Source organism: Anneissia japonica, unplaced genomic scaffold (genome assembly GCF_011630105.1).
Source record: "Anneissia japonica isolate Jap-2015-1 unplaced genomic scaffold, ASM1163010v1 scaffold2652_len1590060_cov184, whole genome shotgun sequence".
Lineage (NCBI taxonomy): Eukaryota > Metazoa > Echinodermata > Crinoidea > Comatulida > Comatulidae > Anneissia > Anneissia japonica.
Genome location: NW_022699919.1, coordinates 280,260 through 303,920, shown reverse-complemented (window position 1 = coordinate 303,920; position 23,661 = coordinate 280,260). Strand labels below are relative to the sequence as shown.

The 23,661-nt window shown below is 34.7% G+C and overlaps 2 protein-coding genes across 6 annotated transcripts in view; one reads left to right on the top strand and one right to left on the bottom strand.

Annotated features, from left to right (window-relative positions):
• The window catches only part of LOC117103180 (zinc finger protein GLI2-like), a 63,796-nt gene extending 54,113 nt beyond the window's left edge, over positions 1–9,683 (top strand). For all 5 annotated transcript variants that reach the window (XM_033243697.1, XM_033243696.1, XM_033243700.1 and 2 more), the window contains 4 exons: positions 70–234; positions 1,944–2,300; positions 3,025–3,343; positions 4,768–9,683. In XM_033243697.1, the coding sequence (XP_033099588.1) occupies positions 70–234; positions 1,944–2,300; positions 3,025–3,343; positions 4,768–6,356 (2,430 nt within the window). In that variant the 3' untranslated portion in view covers positions 6,357–9,683. The remainder of the gene's footprint in view (positions 1–69; positions 235–1,943; positions 2,301–3,024; positions 3,344–4,767) is intronic.
• An 80-nt stretch (positions 9,684–9,763) lies between these two features.
• Positions 9,764–22,281, bottom strand: LOC117103182. Its single transcript, XM_033243701.1, has 12 exons — positions 20,952–22,281; positions 20,084–20,169; positions 19,020–19,124; positions 18,320–18,409; positions 17,438–17,616; positions 16,826–17,021; positions 16,335–16,515; positions 14,721–14,903; positions 14,216–14,284; positions 13,463–13,867; positions 12,848–12,978; positions 9,764–11,843 (listed from the first exon to the last, which is right to left on the bottom strand). The coding sequence occupies exons 1-12, from the start codon at positions 22,264–22,266 to the stop codon at positions 11,637–11,639; spliced, it is 3,147 nt and encodes a 1,048-aa protein (XP_033099592.1). The 5' UTR covers positions 22,267–22,281; the 3' UTR covers positions 9,764–11,636.
• Positions 22,282–23,661: the final 1,380 nt, after the last annotated feature.

Genomic DNA, 23,661 nt, shown 5'->3' with positions numbered 1-23,661 from the left:
TACAGAACTACTCACACTAACTAGATATGTATTTTAAATTTTCCTAATGATTATTTTATCTGATTTCAGTTTGAAGGATGTAATAAAGCATATTCCAGGTTAGAAAATCTTAAGACTCACCTGAGGTCGCACACAGGAGAGCGACCGTACGTTTGCGAGTTCCAGGGCTGCACGAAAGCGTTCTCAAACGCATCAGACAGAGCTAAACATCAGAATAGAACACATTCCAATGCAGTAAGCCAATTTTTAAATATTGTTTATTTTATTGAAATATTTTTGCTATTAAATGCTCTTGATAAACAGATTCACTCAAGTATATTGAGGGTGATGAAGCTGTCTATCAAGAGAGTCTAAAAGGGTCCAGGGGCAAATCCATGGTGAGAGTCCAAGGGAACATGTCTTCTTCTAGGAAGAACTGGGTAATTTTGGGCCATTTTAATTTTCCCTTAGGCCCCATAAAAAAAATATTAGTTTATCACCCCCTCCCTCACTCATCAGTTTTGAGGAAATTCTGATTTTTTTTTTTTCAATCAACATATTATTTTTATTTCAAAACGGTCATTTTTCCATCTGTTTTCACTTGAAAAGTTCAGGATTTCTTGCAAATATGTTTACTGGTACAACAAAAACATATTTTTTTTTTTTAAAGTTGATTCCATTCCTATGACTTTTTATATATGTGTCCCTAACCATTGCTTTACTTGTGAACATGGGTAAGATGGGGGTGGGGTTAGGAAAAAAAAAAAAAAAAAAAAAAAAAATCCTCCCTCCTTCATCAGTTTTTATTCTTTGATAGGGTGATAAACTAATAATTTTTTATGGGGCCTTAGAGAATATTATTATGTCTGAAGACTTTTTTTACAAAAGAAAAATAAAATGTTATCTTATTTAGCCTGACAAGTAAGGCCAACAAAGGGTCATGGCTCATCGAACAGGGGCTTAATTACCCCCATTGGTTCCACCACTGTCATCAATCTTATTTGAAATAAATGTCCATGATATTCTGTTGCAAATACACCAGCTTTCTAATAGGCTAGGTTGTATAGTTATGTGTATTAAACATAAAATATTTTTTTTAATGTAATATTTTCATTACAACTGACAAAAGAAATTTAATTGGACTGCTACTTTAACATTTTAAATAAATATATATATATATATATATAAATATAAATATATATTTTATATACAGCAGGCTGGTGTGACTGATGACTAATGATAACACTACATGCAAGTTTAGCATTACAAATTGGAGTGACATGACATAATCAAAACAGATTTGACATCAGAGACAGTTATTGTTATTTGTAGGGTCAAAGGTCATGACTGAATACCTCCTGTGTCTGTCATCACCAGTCTAATGAGAGTGTGGGCTTAGTAGAGAAATAAATCTTTGATATATTGACAGATAAATGCCAATTAACAGACTTCCCTTGCATCAATTTCTTTAATGGTTCTTTTATTTTCGTTTTCATCTGTTGAGTCATCGTCATCATCTTCATCGTTGTTCTCGTAAATTTAAAGAGAACCATGAGAATGTTACCAGTATGTCACCTGCAACGATTTTAATTGTCACATGATAGCGTGACATAGTATACTTAGAGCCCATAGTTGCTTCCTGTTTATCCCACACGGCTTAGTCACCTGTGTTTTGGCTTTAATTGAGGAAATGTTTAGGAAAGAAATTGTATTTTGATGTTTAACAAATTGTTGATTCATCATAACATTTATTAATTATCAAAAATCTTTTCTTTGTTTGATTTAAAATCTTATTCAAGTGACTAATGGAACCCTTTCAGAACATGACTTATAATTTCTGAATTTTATATTAACAGGAGATATGTTGAATAGAAACTTGACTCACAAGGAAACAGTGACTCGCTCATACGAGGGTCATATTTTGTCTTTTTTATAATATTTTACACAACTTTTTTTTTTATCAGAAACCTTATGTATGCAAAATTCCTGGCTGTACAAAGAGGTATACTGACCCAAGCTCACTGCGTAAGCATGTTAAGACGGTCCACGGTCCAGATGCCCATGTGACCAAAAAACACCGCAGTGACAAGAAAGATCCCGGATCTAACTACGGCGGTGATAAAAACAATGACACTAACAATAACTTGGGCAAGGATAAGGACATGGTGAACGGCAGTAGCCGTGGCAACGATGGTGAAAATGGAAGACGGAGGAGGATGAGTTCTGATGAGAAAGACATGGATCGCAGTCCACAGGGGCATGAGACAGCCACCCAAGACATTAAGCCATTGAGTGTGGACAGTAATGACTCGGCTCAAAGTGTAAGTGTATATATTACATAATTCCCACATTAGAAATCTTCTTTCATTTTACATAGACGATTACTAATACAGTTTTTAGATTTTTTTGTTTCCCTCATTTTTATTTTATTTTTTATAATTTATAAAGTGCTCTACACAAGAACCTACCCAAGTGAACATAAAGTGAATACAAATTATGACAACATTTGCAGTTTCCAGTTACAAAAATTCATGATCTTAACATAAAAAAATTAAAAATCTGACTATTCAAAAAAAAAAAAGGTTTGTCCAAACATTTTAATCAAAATATGTGTATCAAAATGGACTTAATATTAATAATAATGACAACAACAGCAACAGCACTTCAACTACTGCAACTACAACTATAAGTACAACAACAACTAACTCACTATAAGGTTGAACTTCTTTCATCTTACTAAGCACATACTTTACACCGCACTACCTACTATAGTGTGCTTTTTACTGGTTAATGTCTAAACTGATACTGTACTGAAAGAATGCCTGACAAAAACAGAGCACTTAGATACTATGCAAATTAGAACTAAGGTAGAACAAAAACAAGTAAGCCAAGTTAAAGCAACTTGAAGAATAGTTAAAAATATGGCATAAACTTAATATTGACGTTACAATAATGAAAATGATTGTGATTTTATTGTTTAAATAACTAGTAATTGAAGATAAAGGATACAAGAGGACTAATTACAAATTTTTTATTTTGTTTTAGTATGGATGGTCAAATTCAGAATTACATGCAGTTATCCCAGAAGGGGGCTCCTCCCCGCACAATGACAGTGGTGTTGAAATGACAATGATGGCAGAGGATGACAAGATCCAAGACAACCACATATCATCAAACATGGAAGCCATTAGTGGTCCTTCAGGTCGAGGAGGAACATCGACAGCCCATACCGTGCGAATTGGAAACCCTGTTTCAATTAAATCGGGGCGCAAAAAGGTCAAGTCGTCGACTTCAGGTAGCAGGATGGCGAGGGTTAAGAAATCAATACCAACATTACCAACGTTACCAACCATTGTTACAGCACGTAAGTACTAACTTACCTTTCTGATTTTTTATTAGGCATTGGAGCCAACTAAATCAATAACAACCTAATAAGAGCCAACTCATTCGCATAGTGCACACAGATTTTGAATAAGTTTCTAATTCATATGTGGAAGAGGTGCGGCCCCTAGGCCACATGTGGCCAATGGCAATTTTGATAAGGCTTGCAAAAATCAATTACATTATAAACCTATATTTGGGGCCTGCCACCCATCTACTAGAACCCTTGTTATGACTCGATGCAGATTATTTTAAAAAGTAATCTTAAAACTGAGCATAAAGTGGAATAAAAGCAGTAAATGACAGTTTCTACAGGCACCCTGGAAACGTCAAAATTTCAATATGAAATGTCTATCGCCCGTATTCTTAAAACAAACTTTAGTCGAACTCCTAACTAGAACTTCATTTAGTGCTAGTTGCATCTTTAACTTCAATTTGTATTCACAAACAATGTAGTCGAAGTTTTAACTACGACTAAATCAAGTCCTAGTTTTAGTTCAACTGAAGACGACTGGCAAGCCACGACTATCAAACTAACCAATGAAAAGGGCTAACTTTAATAGCAGACGAAATTTTAGAGATCCGGTAACGCGGATGAATATTAAGCTGCCGTCTGTGGTTCAAAAACGTATTTCCTCATAATTCGTAATAGACCATCATTCCCTTAATTAATTGTCTATAATAATAACTTTATTAGTTGTTAACATATTACAATAGAGAATTTGAACAGACACTTAAAATTTGCTTTCTTTGGAGAACTATTATAGTTGAGACCGAGCGAGGGCGGCGCCATCTTTGTTGTTGTTGTTATGGTGAAGCTAGGTGATTGCAACGCGAGGGGATTACGTGCAAATCAGGAACTATCACATGCGGCTAGTGAAACATGTTAATTTCTCCTTTTGGAAGCTAAATTTGATCTCTCTTTTGTTTAACACACCGAAGATATTTCAAACCTGCGTATATAATCGTTTTTATTCGTTTCACTTTATCGTGAGTTACAAAAAACACGTTTATATTGAGATAAATATTTCAAGTCGGCGATTTAGCCTGACCCTAGGCTGACTAAAAAAATCGGCCTGCGGAGGTATCATTTTAGTCGAGGTTCACGTCATTTAGTCGTAGTGCTAGTCGAAGTTCGTTTTAAGAATACGAAATGACGTAATTTTAAAGTTTTAGCTCGAACTACGACTAAAGTTCGTTTTAAGAATACCGGGGTTAGTGTGTGTGTGCAGCTCTTAGCGTTAAATGAAAAATTCACTTCGCCTGTCCGTCACATTTTTATGCCCACCCCTCTTTTGAGGTTCCTTCTGATTGGTTTTGAGCGATATCTCTTTTCTGAAGTTTGCTTTTTAATTAGGTCAACTTTCAGTCAATTTACCATTACATTTTTTCATTTCTAATATTCAGGCTCTCCAAAACCTCAAGACAGGACAATTGAGCGGCTACAATTTGAAGAAGGCAGTCGATGCGACAGCAGTCAGTCATTTGTCGGTAACCTTGATCTGGCCAGTCGTCGTAGCAGTAATATCAGTAATGGCAGCTCGTACTTCAGCAGCAGTCGTCGCTCGTCTGAAGCATCTCCATTCCCAAGTAGCCAATTTTCAAGTCGCCGTTCCAGCGAAGCAAGTACATACATGTCCTCGAGGAGAACATCCGGTGCTTCGATGATGTCTAACAGGATGAGTGTGCTTGAATCACCATATGATCCCATCTCCACTGGGTCATCACGCAGGTCCAGTGGGGCAAGTATGATGAATGGGCCTACTGGGCTCCCTGGTTTATCAGCCCAACAGCAACGTCGGCTACAAGCAATGTATGATCATGGGATGAAAATGCGAGACCAGTGGAGTGAGGACCGGTACACTCCGTCGCCCATGCCCAAGTCATCACGCCGGTGCGAGAGTGCCGGAGTTTGCTTGCCTCCACGTACACCATTGCCTCATGAGGTTCCTAATTCTGGATTCCGTAGGGCAAGTGATCCGGTCAGATGTAATCGGCGGAATGCACTTCCAATCCCGCCGAGTATGAAATCAATGATGGGTAATAAACTGGGAGTTCAAGGAATAAGAAACATGTGTTTTGCATCACCACCTCCAAATTCCATCCCAGAGAATGTAGCTATGGAAACGGATGAGATGATGATACCTGAGGATTCTATTCCACCGTACATGAACAATTCAAAACAAAATAACTCGATGAGCTACAATGGCATGGGAGATGCGATTAGTGGTCAACATGAGAACAGGGTTCCCCAGTATAATCACATGATTATGACGCAACAACAGAGTTACCTGCAGTATAGACAGGAGGCTCAGATATTAGACAACAATGGTATGAATAATAATATGATGAACAATGAAATGAATAACGGAATGAACAATGGTGTACCACACCAGCAGCAGAACTACAATCTGCAGATGCAGATGAGATCTAATCCAGTCGGTATGGAAATGTCTCCAGATTGCAACCAAGTCACAAGTACAGTTGATATTGGTTCGCAGCCAAACTCTGCTGTCGACAACTTAGCTGTTGACTGCAACGACCTCATGGTGGAAGGACTTGCATCTCTAAGCACAGATGGCATGGATCATGTGGAACAGCTTGTGCCAGATAATACTTTCAACCCGGTGGAGAGCCTATTGTCAGAGGTGGCGCCAATGCAGCAGACGTATGTCAGCCAGCGTGATCCAAGTAAGGCTGGAGGAATGCAAGGAGCAAATATGAACACGGCAAACCATATGAGTATGCCGCCCCCAACTCACCCGGCCCCCATAAGCTTGGCACGACAAACTGCTATGAATATGCAAACTAATATGCCTAATGCAAATATGAATATGCAAAGAGGGGGAATGAATATGCAACAAGGAATAACCAACTCAGGTATGTCAACGCCAATCAGGGGAATGACTCCATCTTCCAATATGGTCGTCAATGACATGTCTTCCATGTTATCAACTTTGGCTGAAGAAAATAAGTATCTGGATATGATGTCATAGTTTTTTTTCTTTTAATTAATTTTATCAATTTACGATATCTTCCATTAGATCAATAAGAAAAAAAGAAGCTGCATTTTGTAAATTAAATAAGTTGAAATTATAATTTCCACAAGCTTCTTACCAATAAAAAAAAATGACAATATTATGTAAATTTAAGTATTTACAAGTTATAACATGTTTATGTTGCATCAAGGAAGATGAATCTGCTGATGTAAGTTATATAATGTTGCAGTTTTTGTTTTATTAAATAGCAAAATCATTTCGATTTTAAAATTATCAGAAGTAAGCCATTTGTGATATGCATTTTACAACTCTTATACACAAAATGGATTTTACTTTATCGGGTTGCTAGTGCCAGTATTAATTCTTGCCCGGAGGTCGTAGATCAAAGTCAGTGTCATGTTTGTTGCTGTGAATTATTTCATACGATATAATGACAGTACTTTTAATTAGATTAATTATATCTACGTTATTGATAGTTTGATTAGGTCAAACATTTAGTACCAATGAACAAATTTTAGAAGGCTAAATGGATTTAAGCATCATTGCTGATTAATTGTAGTTAAGTAGCAACAATATTTATGGTGCTGGATACAGTTTATTTTTATGATAAGGTAAACACTTTGAATTAAATGACCGTCCACTGTATTACTATAGCATATTTTATATACAAGTTTATCTATCGAACATTACATGGTGCTAACAAGCCAGTTAACAGGGTAAAGATTTAAAAATGGTGGGAAGAAAGAAATATATGGTAAAGTTTATAAACAATAACATCATATCAAATGAATCTTTACATTTGTTTTTGTAATTAATTGTAAGGCGATTTTCATTATCATAATGTTGGAGTGTGTGGTTGCTGTACCCAGAAACTCTCCAATAAGAGTGAAACCACAAAGGTTATTTTTTTAAAAGGAATACTGTATTTTTATATGCTACAATTGATTTTAATTAAACAGTATTACTGTGCTTGGTGCTAATTTTAATAAACTTCTTAGAATCTTATTTTGTGTTCATTGAATGAAACCAAAGTGAATGGTTGTATAACCAAGAACATAGTTAAGAAATAGATACCTTGAATTTTATATGCTAAATCACATCCACATAAGGTGCAAAAGTCATAATGATGCTAGTAACCAATCATGTGACCATTAGAATACCAAATATGGAATTATAATGCCATATATTGATTGTATCATGTGACCATTATTGGAATACCATATATGGAATAATAAATCCGTAGTAGATTGTATCATGTGACCATTAGAATACTAAATATGGAGTATCATGTGACCATTATACCAAATATGGAGTAATAATTAAGTGCATGATATTGATAGCCCATCGCTGTTCCGTCCACAACTTTTTTTTAAATAAAATTTTACTTATTTTTTAGAAAAATATGTAATTAATATGCATGTATTACCTTATGTAATTGTACCCCATGGTATGTATTGTACAGAAAAAACATTTTAAATTGCAACATTTTGACAAAATTTATTTTATATCCTTATAATGTTAGCTGTAGCTAGACTTAGAATTGTAAACTAGCTTATTTTATTGAGTAAGTACTGTGTAAGCTTCTGCTTGATTTATCAAAACAGGGAATTTGCAACCAAAATAATTCCCTATCATCGGTTATCATGTTTCCAAGTGTACGGTACACTAAATATTATAGTGCATATCAGTGGTAGTGGCACTGGGTTGGCCGATTTTAGTTGGTGATCCAACCCTCCTGTACGGCCCAACAATTGATTTTAAAACAGTATATTGTTTTTGACCAAAAAACTGCCAAATTTGAACGTGGCTTGAATCATCAATTGGCAATTTTGGTCAGAGAGGAGATTAAGATACGATACTCCTTTGTTGTCATTTTAACAACATGGTTAAAATGAAATTAGTGTTGATTGATCCGATAGGCAAAAACAGTAGATTACATTATGTAAAAGACTGCTAATTCTTCAAGGGCCCCTGGACCCCAAGGAGGCCCTCGCTCACTTGAGGTTACCAGGCCCACCCAACCATGCTGCCACCTATGGTACATATGTTTATATAAATATATTGTATTGTACAGTATTTTGAGAACATTAGTATGGTTGATAAAAACTGATGAAAGCAATCATGATTGTTTAAATTTGATTCATTGAAATACAGTCAAGATGACTTGCATACTACCTTTCTTCCAAGTTTGTACATTCTGTAAAGTTTCTCCATGGACCTTATAATATTTTAAGTTACTGTAGCTATTAATATCAGATACACTTAAAATGTGGGATTAATAGGTCTATTATGTAATTATTAGCATATTAATTACTGGTGCCTTAAGAGTCTTCAACTAACCTAAAGCTCTGTCCACACTATCAAATATTCAATTTGTATGGCCATATATAGTCATGATGTGCCTATATATGGTCATGATGTGATGTCATCATGACCATATTTAGGCATGTCACAAGTTCTTGTCAAATGAAATTTTATAGTCTAGACATGACTTTACCTACCTTTCTTCGAAATGTTTGTACATTTTGTAAAGTTTTTCCATGGACTTTATATTATTTTAAGGTACTGTATCTATTGATATCAGATACAATTGAATTATGGGATTGAAAAGTCTATCATGTAATGCCAATTTGTAGTTTAAACTGTGCATGCCCATGTCAAGGTCAATTGACATAAATATACATGCAACATAAGTTTATATCGATTATCCTTGAATACTGGCATGCGCAGTTCAAGCTACAAATTGGCTGCTTATTAGCATATTAATTACTGGTGCCTGACATATGCACTTCTGAAGATGGTTATGTGGTGAACAGCTGTGCAGTCATGTAAGCATGTGCTTAAACTGGTAATAGCCAATTAAGGATAGCTAGCCCTGGGTATGGTTATTACAATCAATCACAGGATGAACGTGGTTCTAATGCGTGTATGATGCTAACTAATGAGAGAGCCACTTTCTGACCAAATTAATCGCTAGTGAAGATGAACTTATTCTTAATACAGGAATTTAAGAGAAAATTTCGCCCTGTGTATATTTAAATTTTATCCCATATTATTTATTATTTAACTGTATTTAGAAAGGTGCTATAGGGCTATTACGATTCTTACGGAATAGAGCTATTTTTTTGTCAAGAGAAAACAATAAACTAGGAAGATTTGAACCAAGGTCCCTGATGTTAGAAGGGAAGCACCTTCACCACCAAGCTACAGCCCCACTTCAAAATTAGCTTTGCATGTTTGAAACAGCTCAAAACATCATTTGATTTGGTGTTAAGATATCACTGATAAAGCCTTGATGAAAAATAAACTGTACATATCTGTAAATGTGAAGTCTGTTTACTATTTTTGACAGTTCTGTCACATCACAATGAACACCATAACAACCAACCATCATGTTTCATTTATTATATGTATTTATTTTATTCATTTTTGACCACCATACTAAGTAAGTTCACCTGCAGCAACTTAAAGCTGGGCACACAAACTAACTGGGCATTGCTTATTGGCCAATCATTGTACAGAAAGAAGCCACAGACAACATATGCAAGAGCCCATGTGACATACCAACCTAGACAATTTCTTTTTGGCATTTGTTTAAATTAATTTTAAAAACAAAGATTATTGCAATAAAATTTTTTTGCAAATGATTTTTGTTCACATCCTCTAACCAATCAACACACCTGTTTGTGCAGCCTTCAAAAGTTTTGTGCTGTGATGACGTATTTGTGACGTTTTATGCTCCCAAGATGGCGTCAGTGGCTTCACTATTATAATCAGTGATCAGTCGGTGTGCATAATGGAGATCTGCACACAGGGAAGTGCTCAAAGAATGCCAAGATAGATTCATAGACCAACAGTCTTTGCCCAGCTTAATAGGACATACTGTCTGGTAAAATATGGGAAGAAAATACGTACAATTTAGATGGAGACACTGAACGATACATTACTGTACAAGAATACTGTACATCAGAAATACTTTTGGACTAAAAGGCCGTTCTCCACTAGACGAATTTATTCGTGCGAATTAAAAAGTTTCGCATATACGAATTTGCAGTTTAATTTTCATCACAAGGTTCTTCAATTGTGCATGTGTGTGGATACAAATTTTTGATTCGCGCGAATAAATTCGCCTAGTGGAAAACAGCCTAAGACCCAGTTGCAATTAACTAACCCCTTAGTTGGTAAGACCTATGCCTATATTGTGTTCACTTTGAGCAACTCCTTTTTTTTTTGTTGCTTTACTTACCCTGGTTTGACTATATATTTTTTTTTTTTTTACATAAATATGTAATTGTAATTAAGTATTAATAAAATCTTGCATTATACAGTGACACAAACCATGGTTATTTAATTTCTTTGAAGATTGATCAAGTTCCTAGTCCACATATCAAGCGCCCTGAGCATCTGAAGTTACATGGATTTGGCGCTATATAAACTACACTATTATTATTATTATTATTTATTATTATTATTAATCTCTTAATCCTGAAAATAGACAATTTATAATTGCTAGCATTTATACAGTACAGTACTAAGTTCCTTGTAGTGAATGCTGGCCAACAATAGGGTAACAAGTAATATTTCAGGCATCCTATGTTTAATTGATTATCAACAAATTCATTTTAGATAATGTATTAACAAACACCTTTTCCATAGTGCAAGATTAATCACTGGGCTGTCAGTTATTTATATAGATTTTACAGATATTCCTACTGTCACAGCGACAATAAAACAACCTTTAAACCCAATTCACATGAGACAAAGTGTTACATAGGACCCATACTAAATGTTACAGACTTTCCCAAAGATAATCAGTCGTTTGAACACAAGTGAGTTTACACCTTAAGAATCAGTAAAATACTGCACGGTCATTTATATGCCAACACGGTGAGTAATACGCTGCATCCCATGAGCATGCACAGATTCATGCTACGTTATCTCGAGAGCGTTACAGCTATCTGTGGCATCTATTTTTTTCCTTGCACGGATATTACAGTACTATATTACACAGGAGATTTGCTTTCTTGCACAAATGCACTTTCACACAAATACAAAGTAGCAGGGCTGCATGCTAAAATTTTCCCTACCATGGGATGTGTAACATTTTTTTCTGAATTGGATATACATGCCAAGTTCCCTTTTATCCAAGGTACTACCAAGTCCAAGGACAAGAAAATGTATAGAACCTTTGAAGTTAATCTGTACTTAAGCTACCCAGGCAAATTAAATAAGTTAATATATTTTTTACAATAATATTTTATTTATTTTATTATACTGTCATTCTAAATCTTGCAAATTAATAGTGCTCTGAGTAAAATCTGTAACTCTAGAGCCTGTATTCAGAAAAGTTTTAGCTGCATCTTGTGATTGGTTAATGCTTGTTGGTAATATGGATACTGATAGCTGATTGACCAGACTAGCATGAGGTGATACAGTTGTTGTTGATAGATGGAAGGCAACATCACCCTCTCCAGGTGGATCATCCTACAACAAATTAAAAAAAAAACACATTTTACTATTTGGGACAAGATTGGTAGCAAAATATTAGCAGAAGACATTCTTGCATTAAATAAATCTATATACAGGCCTCCCTCTAATGAAAGACCCCTCCAATTAAAGTCCACTTTTCTGTGGTCCCAAATTAACAACTATCTTTTATCTTTATTATTCTAATTAGAGACCAACACTGCTAAAGACCATGAAAGCCCAGGTCCCAAAAGTGGTCTTTGAGGGAGATCTGTATTATTAGAAGTGAAGGAAGTTTGCTCAATGTTAATTTCATTTTCCAAGCTTAGACAACATATAATATTAATAACAGCATATTTTTTTTTTAAATTAAAATTTTAAAAACCAAAAAGGCTTGGACAACAGTCATGCAGGGAAAAGGAAAGACATGAATCTGGTATTAATTAATAATCACAACAGTATATAAAATCATATCCTATTATTATTATTATTATTCTGTTATTACTACAATTGCTGATGATTGCAATATTTTTAATGTTTTTATCTGGGTTGAATAGGTTGAAATCATTACCAGCCAATTTGAGGGTTTATGAACAGAGGAGTTATATTTATGTAACTGTTAAAAATTTAGATAAATATTCTTTGTTGGTATTTTCAATTGGAGGCTAAAAACTTGCCTAGATAACATAAGCAAATCACAAATGTTTTTTTTTGGTTTTTTTTCATTCAATTTTATTTAACAAGGGTGATCCAAAACAGCTGTATGTTGATCATGGGGAACAATCACAAAAGCCATACAGAAAATTATTATGAAAAGAGAGTACTATACAATTAAATATACAAATTATCAATCAATAATTTACGTACAATAAACTAATTTATTGTTCCAGATTATTAGGCAAACATAAACAGTATCATTTTATGATAGTAGCAAAATTTGGCATGAACACACCCGGTACCCTTGGATTTAAAGGAAAGCACTGATCTACATTACGCTCAATATTTGAAAGTACGTAACCAACCTGTAAAAGCTGAGTTTGGACATAAGGCGTCCCTGTGGATGGGTCACGGAGGGTCAGACCTGTAGTCGACACAGAACTCAATGGAAATATTGACGATGAAAACGACAAAGTTGAGTTGCTTGAAACCTTCACTGCAAGTTTTAAATATGCAATAACAAATTAAAATAATTTAATTTGAAGAAGTTGCAGTACAACCATCTAAATCCGTAGCTAAATTTACAATATAAGCTGTAAATCGTTAATAGTATAAACAATAATGATGTTGATTACTATTACTAAGGAAGTTATAGAAAATTTAAAATTCACATACAAAATAACAGCAAAATATTGAAAAGTTGACTATGTTTGATTAAAACATAAAAAAATTCAACATTTATTAGATTTGATCTTTAATTCCATAAAATAATATTTACCATGAACCATACATAAAATTGGACAATTTTAGTAACTGGTCAAAATGAATAATTACTGATAATGATAAATCAATTACAGTACTTCTATGATTACCAAAAACTCAATGATCTGTACCAAAACTCGGATGAGACAAGTTTATGAGTCATTGAAAAGTATTTTCATCTCGGAGAAAATTTATTATTGATGTTTACATAAACTCACCTGTCTCAGATGTGACAAGATCAGATCGACTATCCATCTCTCTAATTCTAATCTCCTTTGGCAAGGCAATGAAGTCTGTTCTTGCTGAGCCACTCTGGTTCTCCTGTATAATCTTTGATCGCACTCGACTGGCACTGACATCCTCTGTCAGAGTATCTACTACTTGAGGTACAGTGACACAGAGGTTGTTGCCCAGAGTTGATGTGTAGTTAGTAATCATGCTGGCATCTGCTGCCTGAGTAAGTACACTGACAGGTAGTGAAGGTAATAGTAACTGTTTATCTATCTCCCCAGCATTTGTAATCAGTTCAGTTATATCGACTGTGCCCTGGGGGAGTGATGCAACCTGGGATAGATCAACTGACTGTGGTGATGTCATCTGTTGTACCTGAGTGCTTGCCAGACCTGTAGGTAAAAATATAATCGATGTAAATCATTACTTTAGATTTTTTCTTCCTTCGTTTTTTTAATTTCTAATTCTTTTCGCTTTCGCTCCTCTTTACTATTTGAAAACATTATTATTCTACATGTAAAAAGAATAGTTTCTAAGTTGGTCTGGAATTCTGCACACCTCTTCATTCATGTTTTCTTTTGTCTCATATAATCATCATCATGTTTTGGTAATGATTGCATTGGTCTGTCCCATTGGTCTCTTTAACCAATACAACATGACTAGAAATATTGCTTATGCTGTAAGCACATTAATTTCTTGCATTTCATGCATTACTAAATATTGACAACAGAGTTCCTTACTTGATTCTACCTGTTCCTCCTCTTTACCATCATCTTTATTCAGCTTCACAAACACCATTTCATTATCAACTGGCAAACAGAAAAAAAAAACCATAAGAATGTAAATATTGTATTGATTCAGTTAATAAATTTACATTTCCTAACAGAAATTTGTACACTAACTATGGGTCTTGCAAATTAACAACCCTGAATATTCTCAGGTTTTCAATCACAGATCATGTTAGTTTTGATAAACTAGTAAATTTTAAAAATGATAAGGTATAAATGTATATTTAACAAACAAATGTAGGTCATAAAAGATAATACAATGCTAACCAATTCTGTGGTGTCCAATGACTGGTAGAAAACAAAAACTTAATGATTTAATGCCACTCTGGAGACTGTCAATAATCGATCCAGATTTGAATCCCCTGACAAAGCATGAAAAAAAAAAGAATGCTATGGACATTCTTGGACAAGCCTGGCAGAGATCCAGTACCAGGTGAAAAAACCTTCCAAGACTTACATGAAAGTGGTGTACCATGAGTCTTGATCACATGGTTTTTGACACCCATCCTTGACGAGAACATCTTCTCGCAATTATCCCATGGACAGCAGAATGTGTACTTCTCCTTTATTGGTTTACCCATCTTGTGGCGCTTCACATGCATGTAGTGCGAACTCCTTGCAGAGAAACTTGCATTGCAGCCTATGGACAGAATTCCAAAGTTCTCATAATTTAATTCTCATTCATCCTTCTATCTCTCTTCAACATATAAACACTCTGAGTTGATATCCTGTGATTGGCATTGGTGCAGTGTGAGCCCTTTCTATATTTGCACCTTCCCACTTTGTACTAAATTGTATACGCCTTTTTCACGAATCGGTAGACATCTTGAAGTGATGACAAACATTGCGAATCAGCGGTGCGTAACCAACAGAAATAAGATAAGCTTTTGGGCGGATTTTTTGACATCATGTTATTTTAAAAATCATAACTCTATACAGGGGCGTCGTATCCAAAAAAAATTTCCAGCAAAATGTTCTTAAAAGACTAGTCTACACCACTATATGATTGAAAAAAAATTGAAAAATTTTGTTGACCTCTGAAATCAAGATTGAAAAATAAAAGCCTATCTCAGTACAGACCTTGATTTAAAAGGCGCGCGATCGCGCCGGCGCTCCTCCGCGCTCCTCGAAATTATGCGAGGAGAGCAATCAATAGCGCTCCTGAATTTTTCTAGGGGAGCAACAAAAATACCAAGTTTCATTACAAAAGCACTATATTCACGACAGCCGGTCAGCTGGTAGTGTACCCGTTGGNNNNCAGCTCTCCTCAATTTCTTGAGGAGAGCTGTTAGTAGCTCTCCTGCTTTTTCTTTAAATCAAGGTCTGCAGTAGTGTATTAAAATAGGTATATGCCACAGTGCTGTAGTACTAGTAATACTCTGAACTAGCATTGTTTTAGTTACCATATGAGAGTTTCCTGTGTTAAAAACATGATTTACTATACTATACCTCTTTATAAAACATAACTTGTACTTTGTAATAAGAGAAATATGTATATTATCGCTACTTGGAACAGTAACAACTCGAAAGTCCTATGCTACTGCACTGTAATGCATTGGCCTATTTTAATACACTACTAAGATAGGCTTTTCTTTTTCAATCTTGATTTCAGAGGTCAAAAAAATTTTTCAATTTTTTTTCAATCATATAGTGGTGTAGACTGGTCTTTTAAGAACATTTTCCTGGAAACACTTTATGAGATATGACACCCCGTTATGGAGTTATGATTTTTTAAATAACATGATGTCAGAAAATCAGCCCAAAAGCTTATCTTATTTCTGTTGGTTACGCACCGCTGATTCGCAATGTTTGTCATCACTTCAAGATGTCTACCGATTCGTGAAAAAGGCGTATTGAAAATGTGTAAATACCACATTACATTGGATGTAAGAATTTTTTGGGATCAGTAGAAATCTACATTGAATAAATATTTATATTGAGCAAAATGTAAACAACCTGATAATCAAGAGAAATGTTTAAACTAGTAATAATTAAAAGTAAAAACAATAATGAGCACTGAATAAACTAAGTTCAATAAAAGCAATTAGAAAATAGAAACACTTTTACGAACCTTCCACAGTGCATTTATAGGGCTTTTCACCAGAATGTGATACTAAATGCCCCTTGAGATGCTCTAGTCGAGTAAACATCTTATTGCAGCCGTCTTGGTTACACATGTACTTGCGCTCACCTGTATGACGCACCAAATGTCGCTTTAGTTTCTGGATGCAAGTAAACGCCCACTGACAACCCTGCAAGTCGACACAAATACATTTAGTATCAAAATACATTGACACAAGCAAAATAATATGATGGAATAACCAAGAATACTTCATTCAAATGGCAGGCATTCAATAAGAAATAAATTATACAACACATAATCGTAACAAACTAAATGTTTAAAAAATTTATAACATTTAGAAGTTTCAAAATTTTAGAAGAGGTTCCTAGTTTTCAATGAAGCATAAAGGCAGATTAACATTTAACAATGAAATGAGAAAAGCTGATTCCATCTTGTAATTGATCTACTAAATGCTGAAAGACAAAAATCAAGTAAATTACCTCAAATGTACATTTGAAAGGTCTTTCTCCTGTGTGAGACATCATGTGTAGTTTCAGCCTACAACTCTTTTCATACACCTTACCACACCCCTCAACAAGGCAGGGAAACGAATGCTGGTCTCGCTCATGAATGCGCTGATGGGACCCAAGAGCACTGGTAGTTGTGAAGGTCTTGTCACAGCCAGGATGCGTACACCTAATGAGCAGAAGAAACATTTTACAATCTACCACCTCAAAATTTAGCATGTAAACAACTCATCATGAGGCTTAGAGAATTGAGTTTCCTAGATTCTTACCCAGGGTTAATATATTATTAGAAGATGAGCTCTCTAACTTCAACTAGGATTACATGCTCAAATAAGGACTAACAACTATTAACGTGTGCTAAATTAATTTAACTCTTCAATTAAACCCTGAAAAGTTACATTTTCTTGTAAAGCAAATCATTTCAATAGATTTGAGTTATTGACATTAATCAACAATATAATAATGTCAATTAAACTCATCATTACCTCTATACTGTATAGTATTCTGTATTTTTTACATTGCAATTAAAATTTTCCACCTAGAATTCCAAATGGACAATATAATAAAATTAATCTTGAATCTTACTGTAACTGTTGATCTAGGAAGTGTTTACGTTGATGGATTTGAAGCTTGGCCTTAGAGTTGAAAACTTCTTCACATCCTTCTACGTCACAAACTTCAAGGTTTTGGCGGAAGTGTGTATTCATGTGGATCTTGAGATTATAGATGGTGGTGAAGGGCTTCCCACAATTCTCTACTCTGCACTAGATTAACAAATATTGAAAAAAATAAGGGATATCTAATAGAAAAATGGTACAACTCATGGATCTATAAATTAGATAGGCCTATGTGAAGATGTAGATTAACTTTGTGGAGCTGAAAGTTGAGACTGGATTAAAGATAAAACGTCTGAAAATCAGCAAAAAATTAATTGTTTTGACCCGTTGCTGACAAAGCAAACTTAATTAATTAAATGAACAATTCAATTACAATTTTTCTGAGGGTTTTCTTGATCTTGGTTTTATGAAATTACAACTTTTTAAACCAAGTGTTTAAAAGGGTCCATCACTTAGAATAACAGAAATGTTTCCAAAACAAATTAGTTCTTATTCTTCTCCAAAAAATCTACAGACCACCAGCAATGGTGTATTACGTATCACTGTGCCCACACTGGATGCAAGTTTGTCCGATGCGTTCTCAACAAAAATAGGTATTATAAAGAGGCTTGTGCAAAATATTTTTCAATTAGCTTTTTATTCTTCTTTTTTTCACATCATTATTGATTACTTTCGAAGGTAGAGATATGATGACCTCAAACTGTTGCTGAAACAGTTAAGTGATTCACTGTTCACCCGTTGTTGGGGCAGCCGTTTCCATTAACGGATGGTGTCAGGCAAAAAAGTCTCAGAAGAAAGTTAAGTTCATGTGTGACAATGATAAATCCAATCTAATTAACTATCAACTTACTACAAACGGTTTATTGCCGCCGTGTCCCATCTTGTGTCGCTTTAGTTTATACAATGTTTGAAAAGACCAGCCACAGCCCTCTACTTCACACTGTATTCAAAAATTTAACAAATACTGAAATCATTAATATACTGTACATTGAGATATCAAATAATTAACACATGTATCTAAACATCCAATCTATACTACTACATAAAGAAATAAATCATCACGGTGAAATTACCACTCTGCATACAGGTAGTACAAATTATACAAATCACAATGCTTGACTTTACGATCTTTTTGAATATTTTTGCTTTTTCCTCCTGTACTAAGTGTATAACTTTCTCCATTGTTACTTGCCTTCATCTTGTAATGTCTATCACGCATACATTTGTCTGTCTTATTTCTCCTAATAATTACTTTGATACATCTCTAAATATAAAATAAACATTTATTTTTACATTTTTTCTGGTGTAACCAGAATTAAAGGTCCTCCGAAACAATTTGCTTTTTTCTCCAAACCACATATATTCTTTTATACCACTGGTTTGATTCCAAGTTGTGCAGTGTGCAAACCTCTCTTTATTAACGAATCATCACAAGATTCATCTTGTAATTTGCAATTCAAATTTAATTTGATTAAAACTCATCTTGCAGCAAATAGCTGAATTACATGAATTAATTACTTTTGGATGAAGAAAAAAAAAAACCTGACTACCTTATACGGCCTGTCTGTCTTGTGTGACAGAAGATGGACTTTTAGCTTTGCTTTATTCGCTACCATTTCTCCACATTCTTCACATTTTTGCTCCTGTTCATCCTCCTAAAATTTAAAATATTATTTCATTTCATTTTATTTTAATCATAAGCAGCAGTAAAATTGACACTGAATTGCATGTGATTTACAATACATTAAAATTCTTTATAGAAATTAAAATTCAAACAATTTGTTAACAATCAGTACAAACAAAAATATAAAAAGTAACATTTTACAAGAACAAGAACGATGATACACAAATTTACGTAAAAACTAACTTACTAATTCTGATTACACATTTCTTTATACACATGGCCAAGAATTACCAAAAGCGACTTATACTGTACCCCATTCAGACTAGCATCGCATTGCGATCGGTTGTAGCAATTGCGACACCCAATCGCAAAGTAAAATCGTGTGTGAAAGCTCACCAATAGCAGTCAATATGTAATCGATATCGCAATTGTTACCCATTGCGATTGGGTGCTACAATCTTTATTACTCCCGATTACCATTACCACGGAATCTGATCGCAACGAATCACAACGAATTCCACAGGCACTGTTTGGCTGAGGTCAGGCAACATAGGCCTAGCCACCGGAGGCCTAGGCCCTAGAATGTAAAGTTTGTTTGTGTTGGTCTGAATGCGTTCGTTGATTGCGATCCGGAGTAATCAGTTTTGGATTACCACTGATTACATCGCAACCGATCGCAAAAGAGTGTAGTCTGAATAGGGTATTAAGCATCAGTGTCCAGTATTACACAGTAGGGTGGCAATCCCCCTTCAAATGACAAATAGGCCCTACTGTATATGCAGTACATATAATGCTCTACACATAAACTACAGTAAGTTTCATAGAGCATGGAGTGAAGTTGTTTTTTTTGTGAGAAAAAATCTTGGAATATGACAGGATTTGAACCCAGGACCTGGGATTGAAATGCAAGCATCTTTACCACCAAGCTACAGTATTCAACTCTGATTCTGATTCAATATTTTAATTGGTTTGGCACGTGTGTAACTCTACCTTAACTTTCTTTTTCTTCTTCTTTGGTTCTTTTTTTTGTTTGATGGTTTCCACTGGTGTGCTTGTAGTGGTGGTGGTAGTATTACCTACAAATATAATTGGGTTACTTTACGTATTATTTTTAACTGTTTTTAAGGCATATATTAAAGGTACAGTATATTATAGTAGGCCTATATGACTTCAAAAACAGCCAACAGTCTTCAAAATGAGGACAGCCACACAAGCAAATAATAATCATGTTGTTAAATGCTATACAAGAAAAAAAATAAACAATTTAAGACACAGCATCTTATGATTCTTTTCCTTGTTTTCTTTCTTTTTTTTTTTGTTTTGTTTTGTTTTTGGAGTAGATTGCCTTTACAGGTAATTAGTGCAAATAATAATAATACAGAAAGAAAGTGCATATACTATTCATGGTACCAAATGTTTCTTTTATTAATAATTATTTATTAGATAAATAATGCTGATGAAATTATATAATCATTTTATATATTATTGCTGCTATAATCTTTTTGGTTAACCAATCAACTGACTACTGTACTCCAGACAGACGTGGGCAAGATTGATTAATAGTATAAAGTTGAACATGCTTTTAAAGTCGAATCCAAAATGGCATTGAAAAATTGTACGAAATAGATAAAATTTGACTTGCAAATTGTTAATTAATGGAAAACACAACAATTTGGCATGTAAAATAAGATCGACTTAGAAATTATTTGATTTAGGCAAAGTCGACTTAAGCATGTTTTAACTGTACTGAAGCTGCTTCATTATGTTTAGTATTTTACTAGTGCGAATACAAAAATGCTTGAACACTCTTTTTATTTTTTAACACAAATTTCCCAACAAAACCCAAAAAAAAACATACCATCCAGAACAAATGCTTGATTACCATCGCTAAGCTGAATAACATCGAGAACTGACAACATTGGCGCTGTCTGCGCTTCACCATCAAGAAGTGCACTTGCTTCGATTGTCTCATGATTATGACGTTCATCTTTCCCTTCTGTAATGTGTGTTAACAATTTGTTAGCTTCTAAAGTTGTATTGTTTGAATCAACAGCATCTGCCATCTCCAATTGGAGATCACTGACAGTTGATGAGGATGTATTTTGATCCATTGAGACACGGAACCTCTGAACCGACCCGGTTGTTTTCTCTTGGCTAGTTAATAAATAAATTAGAGGCTGATTTTGTCCATTTCCGAGCGTACTGAGCGAAACAGGCGAGATATTGCTAATATTTAATTGCAGTACGTTAGGGTTGAGTGTTGCAACTCCAGATGTATCAATGGTTGCGCCATTCAGTGACTCTACAGCAACTGCAAGCTGATTTGTATCAATCAGCACCTGCCCAATATTTGCTGTACCCACATCTGTGCTACAGGATTTTGCATCAACCTCATATTCTTTCCCATCATGATCAATCTGAACCATTTCTGCATCAGTTAATATTGGAGCTAACCCTGTCTCACCATTAACATCTTGTGATAAGCCTAAATTTGTCATTTCTAAGTCAAAACTGTTAGCTCTGATTGCGTTGTTCGCATTTAATGTTTTGTTTACATTCGGGAGTTTAAAATTTGCCGCATTCGCTTCCTCCACTGAACCGTCACAGCTTGCAGACATCCCAGAATGTACTTCCGGGTTTGATTTCATTTCAACAGACTTGTTTATAATCAATTTTGCGTGAGATTGCTCACCAGTTAATGTGAATGTGCTGTCATCGCCTGCTGATAAAATTCCAGAGTCTTGACTATTTAACATGTCTGCAATATCTATGGTGGATTGCCCCGTTGCTTCACAAAGAATGATACTTGTTCGTTCAGCAGCCACCATTGAATCGTCCGCCGATGTAGTCGGCAGCAAAAATGATTCTTCGCTTGCCCTTTCATCGAATGCACCTGCTCCGCCATCTTGAATTCGAAACTGAGATCTATCGCTATCTTCAAATGACACATTCTCGATCCAAGTGCTGTTTTTTGACTGTTTTCTCGTGGTTTTTTTAGTTAATGTCGCTCCTAATTTCAGTGATGAACTTCCTATCGCAGAAGCCTCTTCTGCTTCTGTTGTTATGGGCCCCTGAGTTTCCGAAAGGAGGGGCCCGTCCATGCCTTTCCAATGGGTCTTTCGGAGAATATTTTCAGGGCTAGGCTGACACGTGATATAGATAGAGGGCGACATAAGTCTCTGTACTAATAATATACAGAGTGCAGTTAGGCCTACATCTTCTCGTGAAAATATTTTACATCATCTCCATGATACGACCTAAGAATTATTATTAAAAAATATTGATTCATATTGATTTCTAAAATACATTCATTCATTCATTTATGCCAGAATCCAACAGTGTAGGAGACACCAATAGAGTGTCGCAATAAAAAACACCTATAAACCATCCCATAATATATACGGTATGTTGAATAGTAAAGGTTACAGACATTTACCGGTATATCATACCAGGGAGTTGTTATTTAGAACAACTCCCTGATCATACAAAGTTCAATATTATTACAGTACTGTAATTATTTTTTAATCGACACACTTTTGAACTAAATTATTATATGTAAAAGTGACACAGCAACAAATAGTCTACTATTTGACGAAAAAACTGATCTTTAACAAATGGTTAGGCCCTACTACGAGCATGTGCACGCAACAATAACATTGAATTTATAAACAAAATTCACGATTCTTTCATATGGAATTCAAATATTTAATAGGCCCTAAGAGTAGTTTTGATAATAATAATAATAATAATAATAGGGCCTAATAATAATAATAATAATAATAATAATAATAATAATAATAATAATAGGGCCTAATAATAATAATAATAATAATAATAATAATAATAATAATAATAATAATAATAATAATAATAATAATAATAGTTTGAAACTAAATATAAGCATTTTCATCATGGTTTTATTTATTACAAACATATTCTTTCATCATCTATACACATTGTTGCCCTTCTTTTAGGTTAAAATGATCTATCTTAAATTTGTCTTTCTTGAGTTTGGGAATTATGTGTTTAAATAACTTAAAAGGATAAAACTAAAAAAGCCTTAAAAAATGCGCGCCAAGCGCGAAAAATATTTTTGTGTTTTTAATTCTAATTTCGCCGGAATTGATGAAAACTCCCTAAAATGTGCAATTTATAGAAGAAATTGGCCTACCGTAACAAGAAATGCGCGCAAGGAATTTGAGAATTTTAGGCACTTTCAGAGGATGCATTTGTCAAGGGGTGGGGAAAGATTTTCCAAAGATGGATATTTTCCACTTGTCCCCCAGTGGTTACGCCATCGGGCAGCATAGATCAAAGGAGTTATGACAGTTTTTGAAGTGGAGTTTTTGAGTGGTGTTTTTGACAGGGTGTTGTCAGTCTGGGCATTATGATATCTTCCTTTTTTATTTTTGTCTTTATTTTTCTCTTCTCTTTTTCTATCCTTTTCTTTTCCTCTTCTTTCTCTTTTCCTCCCTCTCCCCTCTTTCTTTTCTCTTATTACCCAGCCCGGTACGACGGCTTGGTCAGCCCGGTAAAAACCGTCAGGGGAGGGGCAATCCCCCCCCCCC

What these genes read in the sequence shown, in the direction of transcription:
- LOC117103182 (XM_033243701.1), bottom strand. Translation starts at nt 22,266, where the DNA reads ATGTCGCCCTCTATCTATATCACGTGTCAGCCTAGCCCTGAAAATATT. An exon ending in TTCCTAGATCAACAGTTACA is followed by an intron (nt 17,022 to 17,437) that starts GTAAGATTCAAG and finishes TCTGCTCATTAG; the next exon opens with GTGTACGCATCCTGGCTGTG. An exon ending in GGAGGAACAGGTAGAATCAA is followed by an intron (nt 13,868 to 14,215) that starts GTAAGGAACTCT and finishes TTTTACCTACAG; the next exon opens with GTCTGGCAAGCACTCAGGTA.